This window comes from Pygocentrus nattereri, chromosome 20 (assembly GCF_015220715.1).
Source record: "Pygocentrus nattereri isolate fPygNat1 chromosome 20, fPygNat1.pri, whole genome shotgun sequence".
In the NCBI taxonomy this organism is placed as follows: domain Eukaryota; kingdom Metazoa; phylum Chordata; class Actinopteri; order Characiformes; family Serrasalmidae; genus Pygocentrus; species Pygocentrus nattereri.
Window position 1 is genome coordinate 32,753,035 of NC_051230.1, and position 27,863 is coordinate 32,780,897.

At 39.8% G+C, this 27,863-nt stretch overlaps 2 protein-coding genes across 6 annotated transcripts in view; both read right to left on the reverse strand.

Moving 5' to 3' along the window:
- Positions 1–27,863, reverse strand: part of LOC108416077 (H-2 class I histocompatibility antigen, Q9 alpha chain-like) — a 471,933-nt gene that overhangs the window by 126,124 nt on the left and 317,946 nt on the right. The window lies entirely within an intron of this gene.
- LOC108414326 (H-2 class I histocompatibility antigen, Q9 alpha chain-like) lies at positions 6,697–27,740 on the reverse strand. 5 transcript variants are annotated; one of them, XR_005129225.1, is made up of 10 exons: positions 27,537–27,740; positions 25,910–26,176; positions 25,329–25,604; positions 24,820–25,107; positions 24,621–24,719; positions 24,336–24,359; positions 24,150–24,210; positions 23,792–24,021; positions 15,986–15,987; positions 6,697–6,710 (listed from the first exon to the last, which is right to left on the reverse strand). XR_005129225.1 is itself a non-coding variant. In XM_017687176.2 (8 exons), exons 1-7 carry the CDS (start codon positions 27,604–27,606, stop codon positions 24,194–24,196), a joined length of 1,041 nt encoding a protein of 346 aa, XP_017542665.1. In that variant the 5' UTR covers positions 27,607–27,740; the 3' UTR covers positions 23,622–24,021; positions 24,150–24,193. The 5 variants fall into 5 exon arrangements, 1 of the variants encoding a protein (XP_017542665.1); XR_005129224.1 differs by having other exon boundaries at positions 23,682–24,021; XR_005129223.1 differs by having other exon boundaries at positions 23,676–24,021.

Consider the following 27,863-nt stretch of genomic DNA (forward strand, 5'->3'; position numbering starts at 1 on the left):
TGCAAGGAAATCTGAGCAAGAACAGGCACGAAATAGACCTTAAAAAGGCCTTGCTTTTTTTTGTTTTAAAAATCAGACGTGTTAGTGAACCTCCAGTTGGAAGACTGGGGTTTCATTCCATGCCTCTGCATGCACGCCATGTTACATCAATAAGAGTTTTTGACCTTTACAGCATGACGAAATTGTAAGTTGCTCTAAAAGAAGCATCTGCTGAATGCATAAATAAATCTGGCTGAAATGCTGACATAATTATTTAAGGAATGTCTATGCCCTAAAATAAATAAATAAATAATGTACAACCCCCTTTTCCAAAAGTTTCATGTGCCTTAATAGCGCTTTCATTTCAAGAGCTAGGCTTCCTAATCACAATTGTATTTTTTCAGTTTCATATCTTTTGGCTTCATATTGATTTAATACGGATTGTGTTTAACTGAGCCATTGTTAACTGGTTAGAACCTACTTAACCTGTGCTGCTAAATAAACCTAAAGCATGATTTTGATTTTGCAAGTGTTTATGATTTATGTCTATATATATATATATATATATATATACATATATACAGTGCCCTCCATAATTATTGGCACCCCTGGTTAAGATGTGTTCTTTAGCTTCTAATAAATTGAGGGTTTTTTTAAATAATATAGGACCACGATGGAAAAAAGAGCAAAATCCAACCTTTATCTCAAGTGCATTTATTCAGTAGGAAAAAAATCCCACATTAAGAAATAATTGTTTAACATCAAATAATGTGTGCCACAATTATTAGCACCCCTGATGTTAATACTTTGTACAACCCCCCTTTGCCAACAAAACAGCACCTAATCTTCTCCTATAATGTTTCACAAGATGGGAGAACACAGAAAGAGGTATCTTCGACCATTCCTCTTTGCACAATCTCTCTAAATCATCCAGCGACCTGGGTCCTCTCCTCTGCACTCTCCTCTTCAGCTCACCCCACAGGTTTTCAATGGGGTTAAGGTCTGGGGACTGAGATGGCCATGGGAGGAGCTTGATTCTGTGTATGGTCAACCATTTCTGTGTAGATCTTGCCATATGTTTAGGGTCATTATCTTGCTGAAAGACCCAGTGACGACCCATCTTCAGCTTTCGGGCAGAAGCCACCAGATTTTGTTTTAAAATGTCCTGGTATTTCAAAGCATTCATGATGCCATGCACCCTAACAAGGTTCCCTGGGCCTTTGGAAGAAAAGCAGGCCCACAGCATCACTGATCCTCCCCCGTATTTCACAGTGGGCATGAGGTGCTTTTCTGCATACTCAGCTCGTGTTACGCCAGACCCACTTACAGCATTTGTTGCCAAAAAGCTCTATCTTTGTTTCATCTGACCAAAGCACACGGTCCCAGTTGAAGTCCCAGTACTGCTTAGCAAACTCCAAACGTTTACGTTTATGATTGTGAGTGAGAAAAGGTTTTTTCCGTGCATGCCTCCCAAACAGCTTGTTGGCGTGTAGATAGCGTCTGATGGTTGTTTTGGAGACTTCGTGACCCCAAGATGCTACCATTTGTTGCAGTTCCGTAACAGTGAGCTTTGGAGAACTTTTTATTTCTCTTATCATCCTCCTCACTGTGCGTGGTGGCAAAATAAACTTGCGTCCTCGTCCAGACTTGTTTACCACTGTTCCAGTTGTTTTAAACTTCTTAATAATTCCTCTGACAGTAGATACGGACAGGTGTAGGTGAGTGGCTATTTTCTTGTAGCCATTGCCTGACCTGTGAAGGTCAACACACATCTGCCTTACTTGAATGCTATGTTCCTTTGTCTTTCCCATGTTGAAGAGAAATGGCCTCTGTGTCACGTCATAATTATACCCCAGGGAAACAGGAAGTTGTGAATTGCTAATTAAATGTTCCTACATACTTTGATTAACTTCGTAAACTACTGTAGAAGTGACAGAAATTCTTTAATTACATTTATTTCCTAAGAATTGTTAGGGGTGCCAATAATTGTGGAACAGGTGATTTTATGAAGAAAAATTATTTCTTAGTCAGGGATTTTATTTTCCCCCTAAAACTCTACTTGAGTTAAAGGTTACATTTTTCTACAATTTTCAGTGTGACAGTATGTTTCCACAATAAAAACTGAATTTATTTTAAGGCTTTTGACACATCTTAACCAGGGGTGCCAATAATTATGGAGGGCACTGTATGGCAGCAGTGATGCTTAGGCTAATCAGCCTGTATCCCAAAAACCATTGCAACCATTTGCGTGGACATATTTGCCTCATGTCTTTTTTGTAGAGTTGCCTGTCTATCACACATCAATAAATACTAAAGCTCCTGCACTTGAAGATGATACACCCACTCAAGCCATCACACTCCCTCCACCATGCTTTACAGATTATGCTCAGCAGTCGCCTTCTTTATAAAACCTTGCATATGCACGTTTACATTCTGTTCACCCTTCATAAATGATCTAATGAAGTAACATTAGTGAACTAATCATCATCGTTAACCGCTTAGTCCAGATCGGGAGAGAGCTGAGCCATCGCATTACAGCTGCCACCTGTTCCAGCCTACAGCTGATCCCTCTTCTCATCACTTGTGAGCAAAACCCCAAGATACTTAAACTCTTCCACCTGGGGCAAGTCCTTTCCCCTTACCTGGAGTGGGCATGTCATACCTTTCTGGGCTAAAACTATTATTATTATTATTATTATTAAAACTATTATTACCCTAACCCTAATCTTGACGTTACAACTATTATTATTATTATTATTATTATTATTATTATTATTATTATTATTACTGTTGTTGTTTGTTTGGCTTATATTCAAGAGAAAAAATGTAAGCAGTTGCCTTCCAGTTAAGCATCTTATAGCTATACAAAAAAATCTTACATGAGAGTTTGCTAAATAATATAAATGATTTACTTCTAAAACTAACACTCATTACGCTGTTAGAAGCTGAAAACTGAAGTTTATACATACAGTTTATACAGCACTAAGTGAACTTGATACATGCGTATGCGTAATTGCATTAAAAGCTAAACCTGAACTTGAAACCAGTTTAAGGGCAGTAACATTTACATCATGGTTTAAGTGTTTCCAACCACATGCCACACATTCAATGTTTTTTTTTCTGTTGCAACATCAAAACCACAGTGTTTTCAGAAGCTTACACATTTCTTGTTCCATTGACCCTGATACAAGGACCACTTTGTGACGTGGGGCGATGAGGTGGACGCAGGCGCTGAGAAAAGCGAGATTTATTGAGAGCAAATTCAGAGTCATGGTCGAAACAGTCCAGGTTCCTATAGCCAACGAGGAGATAATGAGGGTCAGACATGACAAAAGACAACGGTGACAAGAAGAACAAAAACACTCCAATCAGTACATGAAACATACAAACATTCAGCACATACATGTCCAACAAAGACCAACGAAAACAAGGGGCAAGCACAGGGCTTAAATACACAAGGGCTAACTAAGGATAACAAGACACAAGTTGAAACACAGGTGGCAACAATCAGGTCGGAGTCAGACAACAAGGGGGCTGGACTGAGACTCAAAAGCATGTGGACTAGACCAAAACACAACACATACACATGGACAGGACTTGGAGGGGCCAATCGTGACACCCTTCTTTAATAACGACCTGACTTTTACACCCAATGTATGAAAGCTTAAAAAGTTACCAAGTTACCAAGTTCTAAGCCGCTTCTCCTTCTGGGTCGTGGGGGGTGCTGGAGCCTATCCCAGCGGTCACTGGGCAGAAGTCAGGATACAGGGTGTTTCATGCAATGGATTTGTATTTCATATAAAATCATGGTAGATTATTCAGGGAAATAAAACACTGTTTAATATTTAATATTTAAAAACACACTAATCTCCTGAGCACACACCGTATGAGGAGTATAATGTTTGTCCTTCATTTAAGCAGTATCCTTCACTCAAGGGACAATGTCCACCTCTGTTTGATAGGCACTTGTACTAAAGACTACTTTATCTGAGTAGTGGTTCAATCGCCACAATAATATTCCTTATCATTTGCCACCACGATGAAATGACAAGCTAAACAGTCACATAAGAAAGCACGGATAACACTCAGAAGCCTGAGCTAAACGATATGTGTTATTTATATCTATATCTTCTGGTTAACGTATGACTTATTGTAGCTATTTCTCCAACTACCAAAGCAACATTGGATAAAGTTATGTGACTAAGCTTTATCTTTGTATGTAAAACTCTCTTGCAAACACCAAAGCTGACACACAAACCTTCAGGCCTTTTCCACAGGACTACTTTGATGTCTATTTAAAGTGACGTATGAGCTCCACCTACTCCATATAAATAAGCAAAGTCTAACAGGACGGTTTCCTCTTTGGTAGCGATACCCTATGTGATTGTGACTATTCCCAAATCACTAATGGCTCTGCTGCTCTGCTGCATTGGTAAGAGTTTATAGGCTTATTAGATCTTATTAAAACTAAAGTCATTTTAAGATAATTAACTTTTAAAAAAAGTGAGTGTCTTCTTTATGAGGAAAGCTGCATTGATCTCAGGGAATCACAGTCCTAAATAAGTCTCTTCCGAGATTCATGCCCTTTAAAATAGCTTAATCTTGATATCTTGTGTTAAATGCCAAATGCTTTGTTTCTGTTATGTTAACAGCTACTGTATTACATCATGTTTGTCTTTTGGCAGTATTGGAAAGTCTTTAAAATGATAAGTCTTTAAGTTCATGGTAGTTCACATATAGCCAAAATATATCATGCTGTAGGTCTGACACAGCATACAGCAGACATTGTTGTCTTGTGTTGTGTGTTTCAGGTGTGCTGTCAGTGAGTTTGAGCTCTCAGGCTGGTTTAACTGTAGAAGCAGAACCTGGTGGTGATGTCACTCTCTGGTGTGAACACAGTCTGACTGATTCAGATTATATCTTCTGGTGTAAACACACAAATAATTCAGTGCCAGTTTATATTGCATGTAAATATTACTCATCATCAACCTCCTCCTCTAAACCCTGTGTTTTAATTGCTGATAGTGAGAGGTCAGTGATGAGAGTGAACTCCACGTTCTCCTCTCTCACTATAACTGCAGTTACTCTCTCTGACTCAGGACTCTATTACTGCAGCACTCTGGAGGGAAAGAAGATGATCTTTAGCACTGCATCATATGTACAAATCAAAGGTATGTGTTTCATTAGTCATCAACAAAACTGTGAAGTTGTTGAGGATCAAGGGTAACGTGAGCTATTCCGTTGGATTCTGTCATAAATAATAATGAAAACTAGAATGAACTAACTTTAAGCTGGCTTAGCAAAGTCTGAGAAGCATCAGTTCCATACTGATACCAAATGATTGAAGGTAGTGGGTTGTTTATGCTGTGTTTAAGTCGCTGGAGTTATGTTTGGTTGTTGGTTGTTTATACAGCAGTTGATAGTTTAATTTATTCACGCTGAAATCTGGGTTCAGTCTTCAAATGAGCATCGCCAAGCGCAACAGCGTTAGGAGTCTGAACCCCAGTGTACAGAGTGGAAGGCAGAGGTGTTACTACACCTATACCAACTATACTAGTATAATGTGATGTAGTATAGTATAATAAATATATTATAATAGTATAATATATAGTGTAGTAGTGTACAGTGACCGATGGAAGGCTGTACGTGCATCTTGTCCAATCCCTTTTAAAAGGATAGTTGTTGCTGCCCTGCATTATTTCATAAACTTTGATCTGCTGACCTTCAAATATACAGTCAATGAGCTTGGACTATTTCTATTTGAATTTAATAGCAGTTGACATTGTGTTTGAATAGCGTAGTGGTTGGTATAGCTTGCTGCCCTCTACTTGGCAGACAAGGGTTTAATTCCCTGTCCAGGCAACACCACCACATTATACCAATAGGAGTACAGGGGCAAGACTCCTAACAGCCACAGCACACTGGACACGTTGAGTTGTGCTATGAAATGTCGTGTAGAATCAAGTAGCAGATACAGTACAAAGCACAGCTGCACTACATAGAATGCTTTGATAAACAATCATTTGTTTTTACATTGTACTCATCTAAATTGAATGAATGAAACCATCAACATAATTTATGATGCTTGCCATCAGTTACTACCTGTGTTTTTGAGCTGAGGTAACAGACCAAGGCATTTCCAGTGAAGAAGGCATTTGTCTGTTTATCTAAGAGACTGACTGCATTGTTCTGTGTAAATGTCACTTGAAATGGCCTTTAACAGTTGTTGCTGTGAATCATATGAATTATATGCGATTTTTCTTTTAATTCATTGATATTTTTTTCTTTTTCAGACAGAAATCGAATATCTTCCAAGAGTGCAGATGGATGTAAAGAAGGTTTGCTGTTTATCCTTATCAACAAAAGCTTTTTTTCACCCACTTGTACAATGAACATGATTTTATTGTTTACAGAACAATCCATGTCCAACCATCCATCCAAAGCACTTTTATAGATCAAACGTTGGTTTGCATCTTATTTTGTCGCTCAAATACTGCTGTGCTTTGAGTTTTGATGATAGTGAGGAGTGACAAACAGAGAACCAGCTTCAACCTTTTGAAAGGATCTATCAAAGAAAGTTCAGCAGCATTTCTTTTGTTTAAATGTGACATTTTACAAATAAAACTGTTTTTTGACCATTGATTTTTTTTTAAGCTGGTCTCACTTCTGCTTTGGTCATGCTGACCCTGTTTGGATCTGTGACCGCAGTTCTGCTCAGTGCTCTTCTGATCCTGATCTTTACCAGACAGAGTGACAGTAAAAGTCAGCGAGAGCAGCAGAGAGACGGTAAACTGTGCTTTTTTAAAGTGTAAATATAGTAATTAATGTCAAAGTCTAACTTTATAAATAATAAACTAAAAGTAAATATTAAAACATTATGCATGACTGCCGTTCATAACCTCCTGAGCAACGTGGCACAGGAATGATTAAAATGCCAAATTGATCTCACACATGTTTCCACAGATGGTAACTCTGAGTGGACTGAACAGAATAAGGTAACTTTGAATATACTTATGGTATAGATATCAATACCATCCTATTAAGAAAGCAAACAAAAAAGAAGAGTAACATATAATAGTTTCAGTGGCTGGTGGTTTTTTCATCAAACTGTGTGATTAAGCAAATAGCAACTTGTAAAAATGTAATTTCTTTAAATATTTTAAGATACACTTGGGGGAAATTATTTTTACAGTGAATATGATGAAGCTTGGGCCAGATTTACACTAAATCCTGCAGCTCAGTAGCGCCCTCTTGTGCATTCATACAATATTGACATCTGTGTGTGTATATATATATATATATATATACATACATGTCTGTGTCTATATGTCTATGTATGTATGTAATAATAAAGCACATGACTGCTGTCAGACCAAAACCTCGTATCTCCACTTTTGTCATTTTTCAGTCTTGGACATTCTGGTCTTGGAAAAATTCTGGTTCCATTGACTTACATTCTCCTTTCTCCTGTAAACTTTGTTTTGGAGATATGAGGTTTTGGTTCGACAGCAGCGATTTTGTCACAATTGGCCCCTCCCTGTCCTGTCCATGTGTTCATGTTTTGGTTTAGCCCCCCCTCCTGTCATGACTCCGCCCCTGATTGTCTCCACCTGTTTTTCACCTGTCCCTCATTTTCCCTGTGTGTTTAAGCCCTGTGTTTGCCCCTTGTGTTTGCTGGTCTTTGTTATATGCGCTGCTGGATGCTCTGCGCTGCTGGATGCTCTGCTCTGCCCCGCCCCCCAATCTATCCATGTTGGCTCTATGACCCTGGACTGTCTCAACCCTGATTTTGGATTTGCCCTTAATAAATCTCGCTTATCTCCGCATATGTGTCCACCTCCTCGCTCGCCCTTGTTACAGACTTATGTAATATACACAACTTGTGTAGTGTGTGTGTGTAAGACCTCTATTTTTCTGTACTGCTGCAGGAGCAGGACGGTGAAATGGTGAACTACACTGCTCTACAATTCAAGAGATCAGAGAAACATGCACACTTAGTGGATAGAAATGCTGGATATTCTTCTGTAAATAAATAACTTTTGATAGAACTCACTTATATTGTTTATGATTTGTGTAAGATGTGGAATTACATAGGTCAGTCAAAGCCACTGATTTGTTTGATTCCCTTATCTACTGCTAGTTATAATGCCTAATGTGGTGCTAACACAGTACATCACATGATGTTGTAAATATCAGGCAGCTTTCATCACAACAGACAGATTTTACTGGCTACCTTAACTGGCAATTAAAAAAATAACTTTGACAGTGTTTCATTTGGCACTACTGGGGACTGTGGTCTGTCACATTCTATATGTTCTATATTTACATTTATAACAATATTTATCCTTTTGATTTTTTTTCTTTAAACAGCGACAGTATTGTTATTTTTTGTTTATTCTGAAATTTATAGCATTTTTTTGTGTGTTTTAGAGAAATATTTCACTGAAAGTAAAGTGTGTTTTGAGTGAACAGTTTCCCAGTGTGTATATTCCGTACCAATTAAGAGATAAATGCACATTTTATTGGTATTTTGCACCACTTTCATTGTTAAACTGTTGTTGTTACACCATTGGTTTAGGCAGAAATACATTTTTGGGTAGTCCTGTGAAAAAGTGAGTTGGCCATTGTCATTACAGCCTCTTACTGACAGCAGTGCAGTCATCACCCTCACTATTTGAATGCTGGTGATACAAAACAATAGCAAGACTCTGGACACACCAACCAGAACGCTGGATTCACAAAAGCACAACCAACACTTTACTGACCAACAGCTCCCTTTATTATAAAGCAGTCATCTGCTCACCACAGGGAAAATGTGATGACATAACCGGGCTAAAATCAGACAGCTGAGCTGTTCAGAGATGAAGAAAAACGACAGAGCAAACTTCAACCTAACCTAAAACCAAAATATCCCGTGATACTGAAGCAAGTGCTGTTTTGATAACCCAGTCCATTTTAACTTAGTAGTTATTGCTTAGTTCTGAACTTCTATGTTGTCTTTTGGAGGGAATAATAAAGTGACCCATGTTTAAATGAAATAATCCCCTGCAAAATCTCACGAGGAGTGAATGTATTTCAGGGAGTGACTGAAGATCATTAAGATGTTGTATGATGATTAAGTGTAGACCCTGTATCAGGAGTCTACTGAGTGTCTGCAGATCTTGTGATGGTGGTGACTGGTAAACTATTTACATTCATGTATCTCATATGAAATATTTTTCAGGGGGTGCTAATGGGGGTGCTGAATGACTTGCACCCCCCCTAACATCATAATAATAACAGTAGCAGGACCTGAGGAATCAGAAGTAACTTGGATATCTGCGAAATCCACATTCTGCACATGTTACAACAGGATAGCTGTATAATCAGAGAGTGGGTTCTAGACTGGGCTGTCTGTCTCCTATTAAACCATGTGTGGTGCATTATGAAGTGTAAAATATGACTGATATGGAAGATATCTAGAATGTATAACCAGAATCAGCGTTTGATGAGATGGTCTCTTACAGTCCAGGAGTTTAACTTGCAGATTAAGCACAAGAAAGGATCAGACGATGTTGTGGCTGATGCTTTTTCTTGTGTGCAATAGCTTTGTTTTTGTGGATAATGCTGTTTTGGTGACTTTAAAATCTCTTAAAATACTAATTATCGCAAACATGCTTTACGTGTTCAAGTTTATTGACATGACAAATTCACATATTTGTATTGTCAAAGTGTTCATAGTATAAATAAACAGTGAAAATATACATAAAAAATATATATTAATTAAAGATTAAGTGTTAAATGTATAGATGTGCATATATAAAACTATATATATATATATATATATATATATATATATCAAAGAAAATATACATATAGAAGTGTTAATTAATAAAATAAATAATTATTAAATATACATACAGTATCAAACAAACAAAGCAAGAAGAAGAAAACACTTACATACAGATAATATATACAAAGTCTGTGTGTGTGGGTTTTAGTGTGTGTGTGTGTTGGGGGGTCTCTCTCTTCTCTCTCCCTCTCTCTCTCTCTCTCTCTTCTCTCTCTCTCTGTCTCTCTCTCTCCTCTCTCTCTCTCTCTTTCTCTGTCTCTCTCTCTCCTCTCTCTCTCTCTCTCCTCTCTCTCTCTCTCTCTGTGTCTCTCTCTCTCTCTCTCTTTCTCTCTCTCTCTCTGTCTCTGTCTCTCTCTCTGTCTCTCTCTCCCTCTCTCTCTGTCTCTCTCTCTCTCTCTCTCTCTCTCTCTCTCTCTCTGTCTCTCTCTCTCTCTCTCTTTTCTCTCCTCTTTTCTGCACTAAGTCTGTCTATCTTTCACCTTATAGGTGGATCGGGGTGTCATTCATGAACCTACGACGCTCGTCATTTACTGGCCAATCAGAGGGCGCGTCTGGAACGGGGCGGGACTTCGTGTTTAAAAGCGGCGCGGCGGCTCTTGCGCGGAAGCTTTCGGCTCGCTTGTTGTGTTGTGTTGACGCTGCGCTGCTCGATTAGATATCGCTGTTAGTCGTTGTGTCCCAGTTTGGCTCTTTGCTGTACATGTTGTTGTTTTATGTATTACTGTTGTCACTGTTGACCGTTTGGGGCAGTTATGGGCTGGAGGTTAGGGAACCGGCCCGAATGGTCGCCGGTTCGATCCCCAGTGCCGACAGTCCATGACTGAGGTGTCCTTCAGCAAGACACCTAACCCCCAACTGCTCCCCGGGCTCTGTGGATAGGGCTGCCCACCGCTCTGGTCAAGTGGGCTCACAGCCCCCGTGTGTGTGTGTGCGCCCCCCACTAGTGTGTATGTGGCATTTCATTTCACGGATGGGTTCAAACCCCACCTGAATAACCACCCTACGTTATACCAATAAGAGTCCTTGGGCAAGACTCCTAACACCGCCTTCGCTTACCTGCGTAAAATGATCAAATTGTAAGTCACTCTGGAGAAGAGCGTCAGCCAAATGCCATAAACGTAAATGCGGAGGTGAAATTTCCCCGTTTGTGGGATTAAAAAGTGTCACTTATTGGTTGTTGTTACTGTCTCCGCTTTCTCCCAACTGTGTTTGAGCTGGTTTCCTGCTGGGAGGAAGAACAGCCTAGAACATGCGCGCACATACACTGCCACATGCAGGCAGGCTGAGTGTCTAGACAAACTAGTTTTGAGGCGGGCACCACCCCCTGCACTTTTGGTCGAGTTCTGCTTAGAGTAGCAGTCAGCTCTTTTATTTTGCTAGTTAGATAAGACACTAAAACACAAGCTAGTGTAGTTCTTTTGTTATTTTCTTTACTTTGGTGCCGCCCGTGTTCTCCCCCAGGCTGGTCCAGTTCTTCAACGTCCTAGTTTGTTGTCTTGAGGTGTTTTGTAGTCATTTGTGTTCTTTGTATACTGTTGTGTATCATCGTTGGATGTCTTTGTAATAAATCTGTTTTCTGTATTCACTCGTTTCCTCACTGGTTGGCCATCTCCACCCACTCACGCCGCACATGTTACTGTCCCCACACTCTCCCCTGGACCATAGCTTTTTGTGGGAGCGTAACAATGACAACAAAGGCCTCAATCTGTTGCACAGTTGCAGAGTTGTATAAAGAAGAATGGCAAAAAATTCTGCTTTAAAACTGAATCAGTTTGTTCTTCGGCCCCCAAAATTAAATTGGTAATACTGTTACATTTACATTTACATTTACATTTATGGCATTTAGCAGACGCTCTTATCCAGAGCGACTTACAAAAGTGCTTGTCATTACTTCAGAATATCTCATGTTAATAAAGGTCGACATAATTTTAAAGAGCTTTGCTCTAAATTGCTACCTGAAGTTATCTATGCATTGAGACCTAAAACAAATACAACAAGTAGAAAAATACCTACAACTCAACACAGAGTCTACACAACACTAACCTGCTGAAAAAAAGTTTGTAATAATATAATATTATATAATGTTAGACTTTTGTTTTAGGTCATAAGCAAAAAGAATGAGCAAAAAAAGTTTTACTATTTAAATATCTTTACTCCTAAACTGCTGTTTCATTAGAAAGGATTATACAGCAAGATACATGAATAAAGATCTGTTCTATTATGTAAAACAAACCCATTTCTTTTTAAAAGTCTACTCTACAACAGGTGAGTATCTCCCTCTGTAACCCTCTATCTCCAAATAAACAGCTGGCATCCCTCTGGCTGGAACTCCGAAACCAGGTAAGCATTATGAATAGCTTGGCTTTGTTACAAGCAAGTTGGATTTTTTTTTCAACTTTACATCTGTTAAGTTTTTATTCCACATGATATCTAAAATAAGAAACTCGATTAATCGATTACTCGATTAAACTCGAGTTTAAAAGTCTGGAATAAGGCTGTGTGTACACCTGGCTTAGTCATGTCAGCTGTGTAATGACATACTTTAGCTTGAAGTGTTTTGCATACTATAAATGTAACCCAATAAACAGAAACAGAAAGAAAAGCGAAAGAAGAGCAGTGTTCTTTCAGATTCCTGAACAAAGAAAGGGCAGCACAGAAGAACTTATTTAATTTAAATGCAACTTAAATGCAGTCTCACAATAATAATGTTGAAATATAATATATAATACTAAATAAATATATAAATTTATATAAATAGTAAATATTTAACATGTCCTCACTGGCTGTAAATCATGTGACTTTGTTATCATACCGGACTGACAGCACCAGACAGTCGCAGATGACAGATGAATTACATATCACTACCTGAGCAAAACCTCCAAAAGGTTTCTCTACAAGATTTTTCTATTTATTTACTTTTGGTAAATTGTTTTTATATGAAATTCACTAAAACCACACCCCTGAAAGTGATGTACCTGCCTGAGTGTTTGGATGCTGTACACTCTCAGAATAAAAGTCACTGGGGCAGTACTCTTCTTCTCACTGGGGTGGTAACTTGAGTCAGGGAACATAACTGAACTATAATCTGCTGAAATTATATTTTCTAAGTTGTACTGTCTCCACACACCCTGCCTCGTCTCCAGGCTTTTTACTAAATGGTTCTGTTTTAAAAACATTAGTTTATAAAAAGATAAAAATATCTCCTTTTCCACTGGGAAAAACTTAATTAAGGTACACGCCTGGACCTTAAAACCGCTGTTGTACCTTTGAGGGAACGTTTACACTGTTTGTACCTTGATGAACGAATCATGTACCTGCATGGTCCCTTTTTTCAGTGTAGTGACTATGGTGAGAGGAAAGGAGTCAGTGGAGGCAGAGAGATTTGATGCACAGTATCTGAGACCCATGAGGGGCAAGACTTGGATGGATGCCTTGATGCCACTAGTCCCCAGGATGCTTCTCTGTGACTATCTGTCTTGGGAATTCCATATTTTTTTTCCCAAATACGACATAATTAACTGGTTCAGAGTGGTTTGGTGTGAAACGCTCTGTTCTAGAGAAACTTACAGAGTCAGAGCTGTTCACAGTGGAGGTGATAGGAACCAGACATCTCCCTCTGAAAGCTCCTTCACAAAGTTACTACAGGAAATGGTTACAAAATGCACTTTCTGATGTTGGAGGGATACATGCAGGACTAACTACATATGGCTGGGTTAGATGTACCTATTAAAAGTTCTCTTATTAAATAAATTGGCGACTGCAAATTGATGGAACTGGCTTACATGGGAATCGGCTGACTTCCAGAGGGCCGTTTTCAACGCCGGCTTGATCAAGGCCAGAACTCACACGTTGGTCCGTGTCTTCGCTGGTCGCAGATGCTGTATCACCGTGTGGGCACATGCCTTCCTGTCAGGGATTGGTGAAGGTGCTTCATGGCCGTCTGAGGGTGGGGTCTCATGGCCCTATGAGGGTGGTGTCTCGTGGCCGTCTGAGGGTGGGGTTTCATGGCCGTATGAGGGTGGTGTCTCGTGGGCATCTCATGGCCGTCTGAGGGTGGGGTCTCGTGGCTATCTGAGGGTGGCGCTTGGCAGCCTTTTGCTGGTTAATCTAGTGCGTGTTTCTGGGTGTGCGGTTGGGTCTCCGTGGCGTCCGAACCGCTTGTTCTTTTCCTGGCCCGGTTCGATTGCAGGTTCTGAGGCTGGTAACGACAACTTAACTAACTCTCTTTAGTAGACAAGAAACATCTACCTTCCTTCTCTGAGGGTGGTCTAAACTGAAGGTCTGTAGACGGACTGATCTAAGCAGATCTGATCTTGGAGCACTCCAATTCTGGCCTGTCTCTCTGACTAAGGCTGGCACAAACTTAAGAGTTCAGCTATCTTCTGGTTGAGAACGCTGACTTTTGTTCTCTCCCTGTCTTTCTGTATTTTTTGTGTCTGTATTTTTTGTGTCAAAGTTCTGTGCCCTGGGGTTTTGCTCCAACTGCTACCCCTTCCCCTTGGGGTGGAATCAGAGTGCTGATAGGTTTTCCTGACCTAACACTTAATTAGATATTCATTGTTTCCAACCCTGATTGGTTGTGCATAATTTTAGGAACGCCGTCCCCAGAATTACTGCCTTCTTTGTTTCAGTTAGTTTAAACAAAGGAACATTCTTATCATAAAATTGATTAAACTTTCAGAATCAATGAATGAACAGAATATTCAGATATGTTTATAAGGGAGAGTTTAACCCTCGGTACCTGATACACAGCACATGTTAAAGAACATGGGTAATGCTTTTCCTTTACCATAGACTGTATAAATGTTAAAGAAATAAAATTGACCACAAAAGGAAAGGACCAAAGGAAATAAAAGAAAACCACATTCAGGATACATATTGGTCACTGGTCTAACTCATTGCAATTAGATGGTTGTTGCTGTTGGTTATTAAAGTTGACACTCTGTATTTCTAGCACTCAATAGTAGAAAAGGATATAGGTACTATTTAGATAATACACATAATACTAATAACAAGTAGTATTGCTTACAGATTATATAAATGTTAATACTCAAAGCAGACAAAGTCCAAGTCCCTTGGATTCTTTAGAAGCACATAGTGGTGGTGCGATGTATCTCATTTTCACCACTTGAGTGTGGTGGTTCCATATCTAAATTGTCAATGAAATCTAAAAAGGCTAGCTTTGTTATAGATTCTAATAGCAACCCATTTCTTGATATCTCTGGAATTCTTGAACCAAATCCCATTGAATGGTGGAAATTCCGTATTGGTGCAGTCTATAGAACATGATTTCTGTTCATTCACAAGCTTAGTTAAAGTTTGGGGAGATCTGCAGTTGGATTCTAGGCCAGGATTTATGGCCTGGTACGGTATGCCATATGGAGCAAAGGGGATTGTAGGCCTCCCACTGTGTCCATATTCCCAAGATAACATCCTTTTAAGACATAAAACTTGTTGGCATCTTAATCCTGTTTTGAAGACCTCTGCTTGAACTATGAAAAGTCCTGAGCTCAAAGTTCAGGAATGTTGCTTCTGGTTAAGATGGCGGCGTGATAGGATTGGAAGCCACTGCTCCGCAGAAATATTTTGCTTAATTCCCTGGTTTTTCCGCATTTTTCTTACTGCTGCACTTGTCCCACGTGGTATATAGTAACATATCCTAGTAAAGCTAACTATAAAGTGAGAGATTTAACATGCAGAGAGGCAACACAAAGAGCAGGATGGCGGAGAGCAGCGAGGACCTCGATGGGGCCGCGCCAGCGTCAGCCACCAGTGCTCAGAGCAATCGGACGATATCGGGCAGCTACTCAGCGGAATAAAGTCTGAAGTATCCACGCTCAGGGCCGAGATTCTTGGTGAACTAAGGTCATCCATTTCAAGTCTAAAAACTAGTTTACATGTGCTGGAACGAAACCTGGAGGACGCTGGAACTGAGGTGGACTCGCGTCTTACTACCCTAGAGAACATGTGCTCTGCGCTTGTGAAAGAAAACGCAATCATTCGGGCGAAACTCAATGACCTCGAAAATCGTGCACGCCGAAATAATATCTGAATCATCGTAATTCCTGAGCGCCTAGAGGTCCCCGACCAACATCATTTATTGAGTCTCTCCTACTGGACGTTTTCGGGTCTGACTCCTTCACCAAGCCGCCGGCCGTGGATCGTGCACATCACTCCTTATCTCCCATGCCAAAGCAGCACCAGCCGCCAAGACCGATGATTGTGCGGCTTCATCATTTCCAAACCAGGGAGCAGATATTCCAGCTGGCACGAGAGAAGGGACAACTGCAGTTTCAGGGTAACCGGATTCATATTTAGCCGGAACTCAGTGCAGATGTGGTCAGACGGAGAGCTGCATTTACAGTAATCAAACCCCAACTCCGCGAGGCCGGCATTGAGTACGGGCTGCTCTTCCCTGCCCGTTTGAGAATCAACCATAAAGGCTCAAGCATGTCTTTGAATCGCTTCAATAGGTCACAGCGTTTCTACAGGGGTTGAATCTCTCCCCGGATGCAAGCGTACAGTGAGTGTGGGTATAGAAGATCCACGCTCAGTGGAGGTCTGCCGCTTTAGCGCTGAATCATATTGGCTGGAATTCCAAATATAGACATACCATGGTTCCTCTATACCTAATCTATGTTCTCATCGATTTACAATTTATAATCGTGATAAGAATTGACAGAGAATTTTGTTAGCTATGTAAATAGTTCTACCATGCGAGTTTCTTAACCAGTATTTTGTATAAAGCCAGTACACTCTATAACAGGGAGCTGTGTATGTATAAGTACACAAGGATACATATATGTATTTTACTTTTTATTTATTTTTATTTTTATTTTTTTTCCTCAGTGCAAGAAATAGTTATCTATTGATTTCAACTACTGTTAAGTAGCGGAGCAGAACTGCTCTCAGATGGGCAACGTTGTAAGCAGCCCAGCGTTTTCTATTTGGGGTGGGGGAAGGTTATGCACTGTCTTTTGGAGGATGCAGGGTTATGGATGTTTGGGGGGTATTCCATGCTGTCTGCAGCTCCATTTATTTCATATTTTAAGTTTGGTTGCATTATCTTTTTTTGTCTTTCACTTGCATTTTAAACATTTTCTTTGAATAATGTTGGTAATTTCTCATTGATATTTATCCATTATTGCTATGTCTCACTCTCTTTGAGATTATTAATGGGCATACACTCTCATTGCATATATAAGCTCAGAGGGAATGGTAAGTGTTAGTCAAACAAGTTTTAATTTCATTACTTGGAATGTAAAGGGTATAAATGCCACTATTAAAAGAAATAGGATATTTACTCACCTCCGTCAACTCAACTCTAGTATAGTGCTTTTACAAGAAACTCATATCCTCAATTCTGAAGTAATCAAGATCAGACGAAGCTGGGGAGGACAGGTGTTCCATTCCAGTCTTAATGTGAGGGGTAGAGGTGTTGCCATTTTGATAAATAGGAATGTATCCTTTACTAGTGACCAAGTGATATCTGACCTTAACGGACACTATGTGATGGTAATGGATCAGCTTTTTGGGAAAGCTTGTTTGTCTCTTGGATCGAATTGTTATATGCATCCCCGGGAGCATCTGTATGTACTAACAATTTCCACTCACGATATTTCCACTTAGAGCGAGGCATGAGACAAGGGTGCCCCTTGTCTGCTCTATTGTTCACTATAGCGATAGAACCGTTGGCTGTAGCTCTGAGATAATGTTCTGACTTTAGAGGTATTTGCCGTAAGGGTATTGAACATAAGGTCTCGCTGTATGCAGACAACCTCCTGCTTTATGTCTCAAACCCCCTGTCATCAGTCCCCCACACTCTCCATTCTAGAGAACTTTGGGAAATTCTCTGGTTACAAACTAAATTTACAGAGAAGTGAGTATTTCCCTATCAACTCGCAAATTAATGGATTACCCAACTCCATCATTCCTTTTAAGTTAAAGTACCGAGGATTTAAATATCTGGGCATAATGGTCGCACGTTCCCTCGATGCTGTTTTTGACTCTAACTTTGTCCCTCTCTATGACCGTACCAGGAAAGATTTTGTAAGATGGTCCGCACTGCCACTGTCTTTAGTAGGGTGAGTTAATTTAGTTAAAATGACAATTCTACCCTGTTATCTATACTTATTTTCCAATATCCCTCTTTTATTTTATCAGAAATGGTTTCTTTAATGATTTAGATAAACTGATTACTGCATTTCTGTGGGGGAATAGAGATTGCCGCATTAGGAAAACCTTTTTGCAGAGACCAAGGCAGCAGGGTGGAATGGCACTACCAAATCGCTTATTTTACTACTGGGCATGCAATATTCAAAAGATAACTTTTTGGATGTCACCAGAAGACTCCCCTTCTATCCCAATATGGGTGTATGCAGAGAGGCCTTGCAGCCAATTCTCTTTAAGCTCTTTGGTATGCTCTTCTCTTCCCACAACCGGAGGTACCACTCCGTGTTTTCTTAATCCTGTAGTCACCCATACCTTAAAAATTTGGTCCCAATTCCGTAAACACTTTGGGCTACAATTGATTTCAGTTTTGAGCCCTATAGTGTCAAACCACTTGTTCATGCCTTCCTATTCCGACTCAGCTTTTAGCATATGGTACAAGAAGGGAATTAGAAGCTTTAAGGATTTGTTTTCAGACAACTCATTCCTATCTTTCACTGAACTTTCCCAAAGATTTAAGCTATCACAAAGCCACTTTTTCAGGTATCTTCAGATAAGAAGCTTTACTCAAAAAGCATTCAGCTCTTTCTCTAGTTTACCTCCACTGTCAATAATTGATATGTTGTTGAGTTTAAATCCTAATAAACGTGGCTCTATTTTCTATATATATCTTACTGTTAGCTCTATAAATCCTCAGATGCTAGAGCATCTTAGGGCTGCATGGCAGCAGGACCTATCTATAGTTCTATCTGATGCTGATTGGGAGGGCATTCTTCACCAGGTGCACTCATCGTCCCCTTGTGCAAGACATGGGTTGATACAATTTAAGATACTCTATAGGCTCCATTTCACTAACTCTAAATTGGCAAAAGTTTTTCCTAATACCAGCTCAGTGTGCAATAGATGTAAGCAAACACCAGCTACCTTAGCCCATATGTTCTGGTCATGCCCTAGGCTGAAGGAGATCTGGAGGAGTGTATTTAAGACCTTTAATGACATCTATGGTGTCGTAATTGATCCACATCCTCTAGTAGCTCTATTTGGTACACGACCTGAAGGATCATCTCTAACTAAAGACAAATGTCATGTTATCGCCTTCTCCACCCTGCTAGCAAGGCGTCTAATTCTTTTGAACTGGAAGGGGGTTAACCAACCCACACATAACAGATGGATTAATGAAGTTATGGCCCACATTCAAATGGAAAAGATTAAGTTCACTATAAGAGGCTCAAAAGATAAGTTTTTTGACACCTGGCTACCTTTTATAACATACTTTGAAGGCTTACACACATCTGATTGAGAAGACCCTCGACCTGTTTCCTTATGAAACATCATATGATGTCTATGTGATGCTGAACTCTAGCTACTGCCCTAATTTTAGGGCTATAAATTTGAGGGTTGAGACTGAATGGGCTTAGGCTCCCATGGGGTATGGTGTAAAAATGATGCTATAATGGAGGTAATTACTAACATTATTAATATGGTTTGGTACTGTGTGTATGTATACGCAGGGGTATGCATGAATATGTTGGTGTATGTATGGGTATGTAAATGTGTATTTTAGTTTCTTTTTGTATTTGTACAAAATGTTTGTGTTTATTTGTACTGTCTTATTATATTGCTTTGAGTGGAGCAGAGAAACAAGGATGGGTCTAGGGTGTAGGAAAATCGAACAAAGAATTGTCTAATGTTAGTTTATACTGTATTATGCTGTTATTGTTGAACAGAATGTTCAAAAAAAAAAAAAAGTTCAGGAATGTGGAGTCGTCCTAAGCAGAGTGATTCTGGGTCATCCAGATTATGGGTGTCGGCTACACCCCTAAACATCCTGTATGTGAAGGTCAAAAATTTGGATATATTTACAAACTGGCTCGAGGAATACTGTAAGATAATACATACAAGTACTTTGATCAACATTCATATTGTGACTACCTAAAAGAGGTTCCATTATAGACATAAAACACATATGCAGCATGTGTCTTTAAATATAAATTATGAAGGGAAAGATGAAGGAGATGAAGAAGGTCAAATGTTTTTCTTTTCGTTTTCAGCACAGCCTAATTATAGTACAAGATCTTACTGGCTGGAGAACAAACGATAGGATCTACAGTTACTAAAAACGTTGAGCCCATAATTATAAACCAAGAGTCTGTCTCAGGGGCTGGAGTTATGCTCTGAAATGTAAATCCTGCAGCAGTTAGACAGCCTGCTTCTGCAATACAGCATTAATGCAGTGACAGGGGCAGATATAAACCTGTTCAGTACTGGATCATCTGCAGAGGACACTCACCAACTCAGTGCTTGCTGTCTATTTGATATGGCAATAACTGGATATCCATTTCTCTTTATTTGATTTGCACACATTACATTGCAAAATGTACAACCCAAATTCCAAAGAAGTTGGGACGTAAAACATAAATAAAAACAGAAAACGATGATTTGCAAATCCTTTTCAACCCATATTCAATTGAATACACTACAAAGACGAGATATTTAATGTTCAAACTGATAAACTTTATTGTTTTTTGCAAATATTCACTCATTTTGAATTTGATGCCTGCAACACGTTCCAAAGAAGTTGGGACAGGGACAACAAATGACTGGGAAAGCTGAGGAATGCTCAAAAAACACCTGTTTGGAACATTCCACAGGTGAACAGGTTAATTGGAAACAGGTGAGTGTCATGATTGGGTATAAAGGGAGCATCCCTGAAAGGCTCAGTCATTCACAAGCAAAGACGGGGCGAGTTTCACCACTTAGTGAACAACTGCGTGAGCAAGTAGTCCAACAGTTTAAGAACAATGTTTCTCAACGTGCAACTACAAGGAATTTAGGGATTTCATCATCTACAGTCCATAATATCATCAAAAGATTCAGAGAATCTGGAGAAATCTCTGCAAGTAAGTGGCAAGGCAGAAAACCAACACTGAATGTCCGTGACCTTCGATCCCTCAGAACCAACATCATTCTGTAACGGATATTCCCACATGGGCTCAGGAACACTTCAGGAAACCGCTGTCAGTGAACTCAGTTCGTCGCTCCATCTACAAGTGCAGGTTAAAACTCTGCCATGCAAAGCGAAGCCACATATCAACACCACCCAGAAACGCCGCCGCCTTCTCTGGGCCAAGCTCATCTGAGATGGACTGACGCAGAGTGGAAAAGTGTCCTGTGGTCTGTCGAGTCCACATTTCAAATTGTTTTAGGAAATCATGGACGTCGTGTCCTCCGGGCCAAAGAGGAAAAGGACTGTCCGGATTGTTTTCAGCACAAAGTTCAAAAGCCAGCATCTCTGATGGTGTGGGGGGGTGTTAGTGCCCATGGCAGGGGTAACCTGCACATCTGTGAAGGCACCATTAATGCTGAAAGGTACATACAGGTTTTGGAGCAACATCTGCTGCCATCTAAGCAGCGTCTTTTTCAGGGACGTCCTGCTTATTCCAGCAAGACGATGCCAAGCCACATTCTGCACGTGTTACAACAGCGTGGCTTCGTAGTAAAAGAGTGCGGGTACTAGACTGGCCTGCCTGCAGTCCAGACCGTCTCCCATTGAAAATGTGTGGCACATTATGAAGCTCAAAATACGACAACAGAGACCCCGGAGTGCTGAGCAACTGAAGTTGTACATCAAGCAAGAATGGGAAAGAATTCCACCTACAAAGCTTCAACAATTCCCAAACGCTTGTTGAGTGTTAAAAGGAAAGGTGATGTAACACAGTGGTAAACACGCCCCTGTCCCAACTTCTTTGGAATGTGTTGCAGGCATCAAATTCAAAATGAGTGAATATTTGCAAAAAACAATAAAGTTTATCCGTTTGAACATTAAATATCTCGTCTTTGTAGTGCATTCAATTGAATATCGGTTGAAAAGGATTTGCAAATCATCGTATTCTGTTTTTATTTATGTTTTACACAACGTCCCAACTTCACTGGAATTGGGGTTGTATTTTCTTTTGGGTTTTAATTTAATCCTGTGATGTTGGTTCAGCGCCCTGACTACTTTACTGTTGATCACATCTCTCACTTCGGAGCTTTAGCATTTTTAGACTAACATTTTCCAAAAAGAGAAAGTCTAACAAATTTAGTATTCAGTAGATCTAGATTTTTGGATCAAAACCTGCTCTATAATAAATGTCAATTTTTGGTTGTTTTTCAAGTAGTTTTTCAGAAACAAATGTATTTTTACTTCTTTCTTTTTGTGTAGTAACAACAATTTTACATGACTGTGAGTTTAGGATGCTCCACACACCTCTGGAACAGCTGAACATCAGAACACTGAGAGAATGGCAACGTTATAGGAGAAAGAATTTTAAAGGCAGTTAAAGTAATAAGATTTTATCTTGGACTGTTTCTATTAGTCCATTCATCATAAAATGTTTACACAATTTAAAGAGTAACTGATATTTTCAAAAAGTCCCTGTTTATTCTCAGTTGTGTAGGTGTGGAGACGAAAGCTCTGTAGACAGATATGGATTTAAACATGAACAACTTTATTTCAAATTAATAAGATAGTGCTAAAGCCCTGTGAGAGCTTCAAAGGCCAATGTGGGATCTCTCCCTATGTGCGAGATGGCTCTGGTTTATATACGGTGAATGTGTGCACATACATTACAAACAGACATAAGGTGATTAGGGACACACACACACATCCATACATCCCATAAGGAAACATCTTACAAGCTTATTTCAACACAAACACTGTTCTCATAACCTTGACATGTTATTCTATACATTAGCTTCCTCTCTTAAAGGAAGGAGTGGAAGAGGCCCTCACCAGAACACACACACACACACATTAACAGAGGAAAAAAGCTTAGCAGTTGTAAATATAACAGATATAAAAATATAGAGAAAAACATGATTATTACAATATAACAAATGCAAGATGAGTGTAAATACACCTCATTCCAAAAAGAACCTGCAAAAATGGATTACATACAAGTTCCCGATGCTTTTTTTCCACCAGCAACATTTATCTGTATATGGACCGCCTATATAGTGCGTTACACAGGGGATTAAATAATAACTTTTACACCTTCTGTGCTGCATAAATAATAAATGAGCTCTCATTTCAGACTCAGCTATATCATTTTTTGGGCTTATTTAATTTGACGGGAGTAAGATTAGAAATGGGCAGATCAGAGGGACAGTGAAGGTGGAGCAGTTTGGAGATAAAGCCAGAGAGGCCAGGTTGAGATGGTTTGGACATGTGTTGAGGAGGAATGGTGGAGATATTGGGCAAAGAATGTTGGAGATGGAGCTGCCGGGTAGAAGGAGAAGAGGTAGACCTCAGAGAAGGTTTATGGATGTAGTGAAGGTGGACATGCAGATGGTTGGTGTGAAAGTAGAGGAGGCAGTGGATAGGGCAAGATGGAGGCAGATGATCCGCTGTGGCGACCCCCAAAGGGAGCAGCCGAAAGAAGAAGAATTTGACGGGAGTGCACATCTGTACATGTAGTTTAACTAAACCCAAGTTAACATAATACCATAGATTTAAGAAGAGAAACAGAAAGACTAGAATCTGTGTAAGAAAGAACATCACTCTAGCACAGGGGTGCACAACTCTGGTTCTGGAGGGTCAGTGTCCAGCACAGTTTGATGATTTACCTGCTCTAACACACCTGATTCAACTGACCTGTTAACTGCCAGGTTTAGTGGGTGTGTTTGAATAGGCAACTACCAAACTGTGCTGGACATGTACTAAAACTCTCTGTCCCAAAAGCAGAGGAACAAATCAAAGCACAGTGCAATTTAACAGAACAGCAGCAAACAGAGACATGAAAACTATCTAAATATTAAACAAATTTAAACTCACATACAAAATTAACAAACCCCCTTAACTCTTTTTAATCAAATAAACAGCTGAAAAAATCAAACAGCAGTATCACGACCAGGATTCCCAAAATGTGACAGATTTGATGAAGAAGTAATAATATTGATCACACTGAAGTATTTAATGAGAAAATATCTGCAGATTTCTTTGTAAATGTGTAAAAAAGTGCTCTTTAGCTTCATATCCACCCCAGCGTCCTCTCTGTCACCTACAAAGACAAATATAAAGACATCAGGACTGTTTCTGTCTGAACTGAGACTTATATTAGGTCATGTTAGGTCAGACAGAGCTTGGTTCACATGCAGTGTAGAACAAGTGTTCTGTAAAAAGTCTTACTCTGTTAAAGTGAAGACGGACTTTCACTTGGAGCCGCGGGATGATTAGTGTCCCTCAGAGGCTAAAACACGCAAGACATTCAAATTTAAAAAGCTCAAAGGCTCAGGATGAAATGAACTTAAAACAATACAGATTTATAATCCATTGGTGTTTAATACAGCAGAAGCGTTATAAAAGCTCACTCACGTGTTTGGGAAACAGGTTTGAAGCCTGAAAGACAGATAAAGAACATGGGATTAGCAAGTCGATGGTCTACATGGTCTACATCATAAGAAACATGCTATTCCATTACAAACCAACTAAACAAATGATGAAAACTTGTGAACTGAGGGAAAATCTCATGTCTTGTCTACTTTCAAACTTCTCAATTCAGTTGTCAATTAGGTGAAATATGTTATAAACTATAGTGTTCAGAATCCATAACGTCTGCGTTTCCTTTCACAAAGCTGATCTGTGGAATTTCTCCCTTACCAGACTTCTTCCTCCAAATGACAACTCCAACACAGACAATGGCGACAAGCAGGAGAACAGCTACAACTGCACCAATGATCAGACCGACCGACCCTCCACCTGAAACACCACCAGTTACATCATTATAGACTCCATTCCATCTCAAATACAGTGACGTTCAGCGTAAAGCAGCTTCTCTATAGAATCAGATTCCGCCTACCTGACAGGACTCTGGGATCAGAAAGCCGGAGCTCTGTCTTCAATCCGGGATGCTGAATGACACAGGTGTACTCATTTCCTTTCCTCTGCTCAGGTGAAACGGTCAGAACGCTCCTCTTCTGGAAGGTTCCATCCTGGTTGGGTAGCGTCTCTCTGAGCTCCACGTCCTCATGCAGATCCTCTCCATTCTTCTGCCAGGAGATCATCACTGCTTTGGGGAAGAAACCTGTAGCATGACACACCACTGGAGAAGAAGAGTCCTTCTGGAACAGAGACACCTCAGGAGAGACTGGAGAGACAGAGACAGAGAGAAAGAGTATTAGTGCTGTATTAATACTGTATTAGTGCTGTATTAATACTGTATTAGTGCTGAATCAGTATCAGGTGTGTCAGTGTTGAGTGGATGGAAGTTTCTCCTCCATGTTCTGGTGAGTAATCAGTGAGTAGATGATCAGCAGGGTTTCAGTGCTGAGGGTGAAACAGTTACAGTAACAGATCAGATCACTGTACCTTTCCTCTCCAGACTGGATCTGCCGTACTCCACATACTTCTTTAACCAATAGATACATTCATTCAGCAGGTAGTTCTTTGCATAATTAGCCTCAGCTCCAGAAGAATCCAATTTCTGTTTGGTAGTCACAGCTTTAGTGTTGGCTGCAGTCCAGGTGAGAGTTTTCAGATCCATACTGATGAAATCTTCTCCATCATAACCGTACTGGTCATATCCTTTCTTGGTTCCATCTTCATGCAGCTCACAGCCGTACATCCACTGCACTGTGTGAACCCCTGCAGACATATTCAATCATGAGCACATACTCACTACATACAGCACAACCGCATCAGTCTCTATACTGCCCACAGACGCAGCACAGCTCTCTGATCCCAACTCCAGCACAGTTACATAGCATCAGTTTCTAACATAATGACAAAACCATTCTATACTGTTCGTGTAGGTGCTGATGTGATACGACACATCAAAACTCACTTTCCCCAGCTGAGGTTAAGGTACACGAACATGGCATGCTGGGACTGTGATGTTCAAATACATCAATTATTCTGTTTACCATTTAATAATAAAATCTCGTTCTCACCTTCAGTTTGATTGTAGAGCTGCATTGCTATATCCAAACTGACTTTGAAGTCCTCCTGGTTGCCCTGTGCCAGCTGAGTGTTTCTGTTCCAGTAATGTGGCTCATAACCCTCAGCCTTCTTGATCCACTCTGACTTTGGAATCATCCTCCTGATGTCACTGTCATAGTACATAAACTGCTCTCCATCCACCAGACCAACCAGAGTGAACTCTGGGAAACTGATGCCTGGTGTCACTCTAGTATAGAAGTACTGCAGAGAGCGTGTGGCTAAAGAAGAAAACAATCATTTAATTTGATAAAAAAGATAACCACACAGACTGAGACAGGCCACACAACGACGCATCCCAAGATTTGAACTGAACGGAGATGAACTGAACATCTGTCAGTCAGGAGTGGACAACACTTCTGTACTTGACTGAAAGTAAAAATGAGTTTCATTCCAAAACGCTGTATATACATTTGTCCCAATTTTGGATATAAAGAGATATGAAAACTGTTGACATATTACACACTTTCTTAAAAAATACATTTATATTCTTTTAATAAAAGTATTCATCAGAGCACAGACCTGATATTTCACGTATGTGTAAACTGAATTTATGAAAAAATTATTTTTAAACCCTTCAAATATTCTAGGTAAATTTTTTATTACAAAAAAAATATATAGAAGTAGCATATTCCATGACATTTCTACTTGGGTAAAACTACAAAGAAACCCATTTGTGACTGTACTTAAGTATCAAAAGTAAAAGTACTCTGAGTATGATGTTATTTTGATCAGTCATTTTTAACAAAGAAACCTATGTGTCTGCATCTTTTACTATACAAGAACTCAGAGTGCTTTTATCGTTGACATGCAAGCGAGTTACTGTTTGTAGTTTTACTCGGGTACAAATGAGGGTTTTATTGCAAAATGCACTAAAGACCATTTTCAAAAAGTGTCTCTTTTATAATTCATTTGCTGTTGGGAGTTTTCTTTACACATGCAATGGATATCAGTGTTATGACCAACACCACTCATTAGAAACATACAGAAGTGCTGTGCTTTACCCACTCCTGACCGCTGGAGCGACAGCACATCATCAGTCACTGGGTAAACACCCTGCTTTCAAACTGAAACGGGCCTTTCTGCACTGGTTCATAAGGAAGTGGCGCAATGAAGTTGATCTTGTTCTCATGGGTTAAAAAACAAACAAAAAAGGTAGATCTTCTTCAGCTTGTTACTGCAGATGGAAATCAACGTAACCAAATGGATTTAAAAGGCTCTTAGAGGATAGAAACCTTTTAAGTTATTTTACTCATTTATTTATTTATTTACTTATTTATTTATTTATTTTAATAACATGGGAGGTTTAAGGTCATAAAATAACTACTAAGTAAGGACTACAAGGCTAATACATTTGAGACTAAACGTCTTCAGGCAAAGCCAGTTAACTGAAGCGAGCGTAACCGATCATAAAGTCATCATAAACTCATCATAAACTCAAGTTCATCTTGCGGTTTTCTTTCCAAATGTTACATTTAAAGTGAAAGAAGACATGAAACACTAAACAACACAACGCGGCACAAGCTTTTGAGTAGTGAAGTGAACTGTTTGATGATCTTTTAAGGTGGAGGTCGAGCTCACCTGCTGAAGCGAGCTGAGCTGTCAAGGCGAGGAAAATCAGAGACTTCATGATGTCGTTTCCACGCTTCATCGTGTTTCCTTTCCACTCCGACTCCGGCTACAGAGAAAAGTTTCTTCAGTTATTCTTTTTATTCTTTTAATAAAAGCCTGTAAAGACGGAGAGCCGTCGAGCGGCTCATGTTCCGCGTTGGAGGAGAGAGGAAAGTTTCTGTTTCTCATTCTGACCAATTACAACGCGGGACTCACAGCGGTCACCGGTAGCTGAGCAGAGCACGACTCAGGAGGTTGATAGTGAAAGCGAACAGAGTGAAGTTAGTGGGGAGGCCT

Excerpts from the sequence above, each read along its gene's own strand:
- LOC108414326 (XM_017687176.2), bottom strand. The coding sequence starts at position 27,606 with ATGAAGCGTGGAAACGACATCATGAAGTCTCTGATTTTCCTCGCCTTG. Across the intron at positions 25,108-25,328 it reads ATCCAGTCTGGAGAGGAAAG|TCTCTCCTGAGGTGTCTCTG; the intron begins GTACAGTGATCT and ends CTGTCTCTCCAG. Across the intron at positions 24,360-24,620 it reads CATTTGGAGGAAGAAGTCTG|GCTTCAAACCTGTTTCCCAA; the intron begins GTAAGGGAGAAA and ends TCTGTCTTTCAG.